The sequence below is a fragment of the Ceratina calcarata genome, unplaced genomic scaffold, assembly GCF_001652005.2.
Source record: "Ceratina calcarata isolate Rehan_Ccalc_2016 unplaced genomic scaffold, ASM165200v1 scaffold658, whole genome shotgun sequence".
Taxonomy (NCBI): domain Eukaryota; kingdom Metazoa; phylum Arthropoda; class Insecta; order Hymenoptera; family Apidae; genus Ceratina; species Ceratina calcarata.
Window position 1 is genome coordinate 12,171 of NW_017177834.1, and position 5,492 is coordinate 17,662.

The 5,492-nt window shown below is 33.3% G+C and overlaps 1 protein-coding gene across 1 annotated transcript in view; it reads left to right on the forward strand.

Annotated features, from left to right (window-relative positions):
- Positions 1-5,492, forward strand: part of LOC108630078 (aminopeptidase N-like) — a 12,582-nt gene that overhangs the window by 6,391 nt on the left and 699 nt on the right. The window contains exons 5-10 of the mRNA XM_026817775.1: positions 39-195; positions 1,185-1,266; positions 2,313-2,719; positions 3,245-3,524; positions 3,825-4,013; positions 5,115-5,483. Of these exons, the coding sequence (XP_026673576.1) occupies positions 39-195; positions 1,185-1,266; positions 2,313-2,719; positions 3,245-3,524; positions 3,825-4,013; positions 5,115-5,483 (1,484 nt within the window). The remainder of the gene's footprint in view (positions 1-38; positions 196-1,184; positions 1,267-2,312; positions 2,720-3,244; positions 3,525-3,824; positions 4,014-5,114; positions 5,484-5,492) is intronic.

Consider the following 5,492-nt stretch of genomic DNA (forward strand, 5'->3'; position numbering starts at 1 on the left):
GTATGATATTTATTCGAAACTCTTCTTACAATTTTCAGCTATTCCCAACTTGGAGAATGAAGGATTATTTTGTCACGCACGTCGTTCAGGGATCGCTGTCAACAGATACCAAGTGGCACACTTTTTCCGTTGATGCGGAGGTCTTAACACCTGACGAAGTGGAAAATGCATTCTCCCAAGCAGTTTATAATAAGGGTGAAGTATAAAGAATAATTTTGGTAACGAATGTGAAACTGCGATAGAAATGTATGTTCTTACAAAAATGATGCAGAGACTATGTGTAGGTTTCATTAATATAGTTTCTCTTTTTGTTGTTTTTCAAAAAGTATTAGATAGTTCGTGGAAGTAATATCTATAGTTCTATTACACAGGATGTCTCACGTAACACTTTTCACGATTTTTCAAGTACTTGCGATAATCTGACTAAAAAATACTTTCAACAAAAGTTGATCAGTTTTCGATTGGCTACCAGAGTTCTGCATAGGAAGGAAAAAGGGGCCGATCTCCTCGCAGCCCGGGCTAGCCGCAGTTTGCGATAAGGCGAACATGATACCTTTCTGCCTGGAGCCCGTCACACTGCGGAGCGCCTGTAACACCGCGGCGCGGCCTGTAACATCATGAGAAACTGCGGCTGCTGCGAGGCAGTGGGAGCCGAATGCGAGCATCGCCGCTATACTGCGTTCGCGATTACGTACATCTTCGCTGCTGAGTATCGAACGCTAAGCGGCCGCTCCTCATTCCATTTCTTCCATTCATTCTATTTTTTACTTATATATATTAATTATGTAACTATTGCACGATTTCAACTATTAAATGCATGGGAAAGTATGACATATTTATTTTAGTATGACATATGCAGGAAATTAGATGAAAGGAAATGTAATAAGGAAAATGAAGTATTATAAATGTAATTTCATAATTCATATACAGTGTATTTATGTTATATATGTTTTCAATACATACGTACTTTACAGTATGCACACTATTTACACGATTTACAANTTTACTATTGTCAAGGTCACCTTAATTTTTTTAAATGTATATATACTGTATATATAATATATGTGGACCAATTATGGCATTTTACGGCCCTAGGACAGGAAAATTCTATTTTCGGTTCATTTTATAGATACCGAAAATGGTCTTTTTTAGACACCTGTTATTAAAAGTGTTTTACATTCCAGCTCCGGCCATTCTATATATGCTGACTAACATAATCACTCCGGAAGTTTATCAGGCCGGGCTTATATCATATTTAAATGAACAGTGAGTATAGACTTTTGATAGACAGGCTTTATTGTCTTCTTGTGACAAGTATAAACTGATTAAGTCGTTTCATCAAAAATATTGTCATTGAAATCGCTGAGAACTTACAGTCACTGCCATTAATATTCAGACAGACTTTAAAACAGAATAACTTTCTTAACGTTCGACCCAACAAGTAAATTTTCTGTGGAACGTTAGAAGACTTAATTACTATGTGTAACAGAAAATTAAAGTTGCTATTTGTTGTTTTGAGTAAAAAAATAAAGGACCAGGTTTCTAAAAAAAATTTCTGTTTGTAAATCTAAGTAAATTATATACATGTACAAAACTTCATAAAAAGCAGCGAATGATTAAAAATTTCCACAATCACAGGTTTTCGCTAGTTTCTAAAAGTGAGATAAATTGAAGAACTTTTACATGTTTCAAAGTGTGTTTTTTATGCTTTCACCGATTTTTATAAAACTTTGGACATATGTACATGTAACTTAGTCCGATCTATAAACGGAATGTTCCAAATTTTTGTTGAAGGCTGTAATAAAAAGTTAAAAATCATGCCGTTATTTTTTCTTCGAGATTCTGACGAATATTTTGTTTCACATTATGTAGTAAGTCAAACCTTCTAATGTACCAAAGAAAATCAAATTGTTTAATCCAATATTTAAAAATTTATTTTATTTTGAAGTGTGTCCGAATATTAATAGCAGTAACTATTCATATATCGTAAATCAGTATTATTATTAATAGTAGTAATATTTGTACATCAAGCGTTAGTGTAATAATGTGTAAATTTACTTGTGTAAAAAATAATGCAATTGTCGTAAATGTCAATAATAAGTAGAGCGTGGATTTTTATGCAAAATAAAATATTCAAGGAATAAATGGAGAGCAAATTTTAGATATGCTTTGCTTTTATTCATCGAACATGTTGCATGCACATAACATGCACATTATTGCTTTTAATATTTGATATATCCATGTACATCGTGTGCTATACTCAACTTCACACACTTATGCCTGTTTCAACTAAATTTTCCTACAATTTTTAGTGAATACAGTTCTGCAAATTCAGACTCGTTGTTCGAGGCGTTGCAAAAAGCGTTGGACGCGTCAACTGTGCCACACGATGGCTATAAAATAAAAGAAGTAATGGACACGTGGATCAAACAGAGAAGATACCCTTTAGTGTCAGTAATCCGGGATAAGGCGAGTGGAAAAATAACACTGTCGCAAGCAGATTTTGCCCAGATCGACCAACACATGCACAGTGACGACAACGATGAGTACAAGGATGAAAATGTACAGCACCAGTGGTGGGTGCCGGTGACTTATGCCACGGAGACCAATCCGGATTTCTCAAACACGGTACCTACTCACTGGTTGAAACCAAACGAGAATTTGACTATCGATGGTATCAATCCGGATGACTGGATTGTGGTTAACAAATTACAGGCTGGTAATTATAAACAAGACTCCTTGTACTTGTAGATTTAAAATAAAATAGTAAACTGCTAGTGTAATAATTTTAGAAGTTAGTTTCATGTATTTTTATATGTATACATTATTATTCAACTAACAATGGGCGCAACTCTTCATGAAACTTTATGAGATCGTACATATATACTTTTTATTTGTGGAGAAGCGATTTTAAGGGTTGAAAAAACCCTTTTTATATACTATGGGAATACTGAAGAATGCAAAGTAAAGGATATTTTCAAACTGAGCTAGTATGAAGTTCTTCGTAGAATTCAAATCTATTTTTATAATTTAGAAACACAAAATGATTCATTAAATATGGAGTAATGATTTTGTATAAAGACATAATGAAATTTTGAAAATTCAATAATACCATTAATTTTGTTCATGGAATCAATTATTTAATGACCCTGAGTATTTCGTTTGAGTGTATACATATATATGTTCGTATTTGCATGCATATTAATGAACAAGATTAAACACCAGCAATGTTACCTGTTAACAGGTTATTACAGGGTGATTTACGACAATGACAATTGGAATAAGATCGCGGCATGCCTTAATTCAGAAAACTTCACTAATATTCATGTGCTGAGCCGTACGGCGATTATCAGCGATGCCACAGAATTGGTCGGTTACGACCTAATGAAGCCAATGACGTTCATAAACATAGCGTCATATTTATCACAGGAAACAGATTTCGTACCCTGGTATCCCATGTTCAGATTTTTGAACCGCATATGGAGAAAGATAAGCATCCCATCGGCTGCTCTCCTCAAGGTAACGTATTAGTGTCCATAATCTAACAATCAAATCTTTGACCCAGTGCAATATTATATTTTTGTTAAAAAAAGAATTAGACCTCGTAATTAGTTATATATTACACATGAGCAACGATGATTTCAAATTCTATTCATACATACAGTGTAAAAATGTGCGATAAAATTAACTGGCAAAATGAATGACCTGATGTTTTGACACAGATAAGCTTTATTGAATAACTGGCACTTTCTACATCGAAAGTAAACTTTTTCGTAATCTAAAAATTAAATCGATGGCAACAACGAACTCGCTATTGATTTTAGATTACTGTTTTTAAACGCTATAGAAAGTATATTCAAAGATGTGGATTACGAGGAACTCAAAGACGATGGTATTCTTACAATTTTCAAAAGATCTGAAGTATTGAAATGGGCTTGTAATCTTGGTAACATGGAGTGCAGGGAGAAGGCAACTGAGCAGTTCATGGAATATTTAGATAATCCGGATAAAAAGTACGTATTCTTCTCTTTTGGTATCAATTTTGATAAAGGTTGTAACTGACAAGATTAATCTTTAAAGTTTTCCGAAAAATTACATGAATGTCTTTCAATGCATACTATTGAATATTTTACTGCCAAGAAAATGCCTTAACTGAAGTGAACAAATTTAGTCTCCACAAGAATTCATGGTAATGAAAATTGTAATAACTTTTAAACGAGCTAATAAACTTCTACATTGGACATACATTTAAGTCCATAAACATTCGTACACAGTAGAAAATTAAATAACTTTTCCAATGCTGGATTTCACGAATTAATTTTGTATTAGGTAGTAAAAAGAATAGTATACTATATGATTTACAATTGAAAATTAAAAAAAAATTGTTATAGATTGGGCTTACGAAGAAAAAAGTAAAGAACACAATTTTTAAGTTTTCTGTTCGACTCTCTAATAAAAATGTACAACGTGCTTTTTATAGATCTGAGGATGTCATATGAACGTGTGTACAAAGTTTAATTAAAATCTGTAAGACATGAAAAATTTGAACGTATCGGGACATGTTACATTTTCTCAATTTATATCAGTTTTAGCCTGTCATCAAAATCTGCGATTTTATCAATCTCTAACAACATCCTTTGACCTGTAAAAAGCATGTTTTAAATTTTTATTAGGGATTCGAATAAAGAACTAAAGAATTGTGCCCTTTATTTTTCCTCCGCATGTCCGACCTGTAGCAATTCAACTAATTTTTTGTCACACATATATCATATAGTAAACTGATCTCTGTAACATCTAAAAAAAATTAATTTTTTTTCAATTTTGAAACAACTGTTTATTTTTTAAATATGAACGAATATTTATGGACTTCACTGAATAATTCTAATAATAAGTAACATCGAATAATAAAGTTTCAATAAACTAGCATTATTTTTACTTCTATATCAAAAATTTGTCTCTAACGATAAACTTTATAAGATTCAGCAGCAATGTTATAGTTAAAATCTCTGAATTCCTAGCTAATTTGACAGGACGTTTTCAATTTTCCAGTCACGTCTCATGAATAAATGGATGGACTTGAGGCAATTATCTAATTTGATCATTTGATAATTTAGGATCTCGCCAAATCTAAAATCATGGCTGTTCAGAAATGCTTTGCGGTCAGCTAACGAGTCAGTTTGGAACAAAACGTTTGAAACTCTAAAAACTAACGACATTCGACCGCATATCGGTTCGTATTGGAGTCAGGCGTTCCAGAACTATGTCCAAGGCAGATGGGGTCGAATCATATATGCGCTGAGTAGAACGGAGAACCCGGAACTGTTTGCCAGATACTTGCAAGAGGCTGTGTCGGAGAATGGAACTCTACCGGAGGAAGTACAGAGCCTGATGATCAATTATATACTTTTTGACAACGAAGGGTCTAGTCACATCGACGTATTGATCGATTATGTTATTGAACATTGGGACGAAATACACGCAGAGTAATAGAC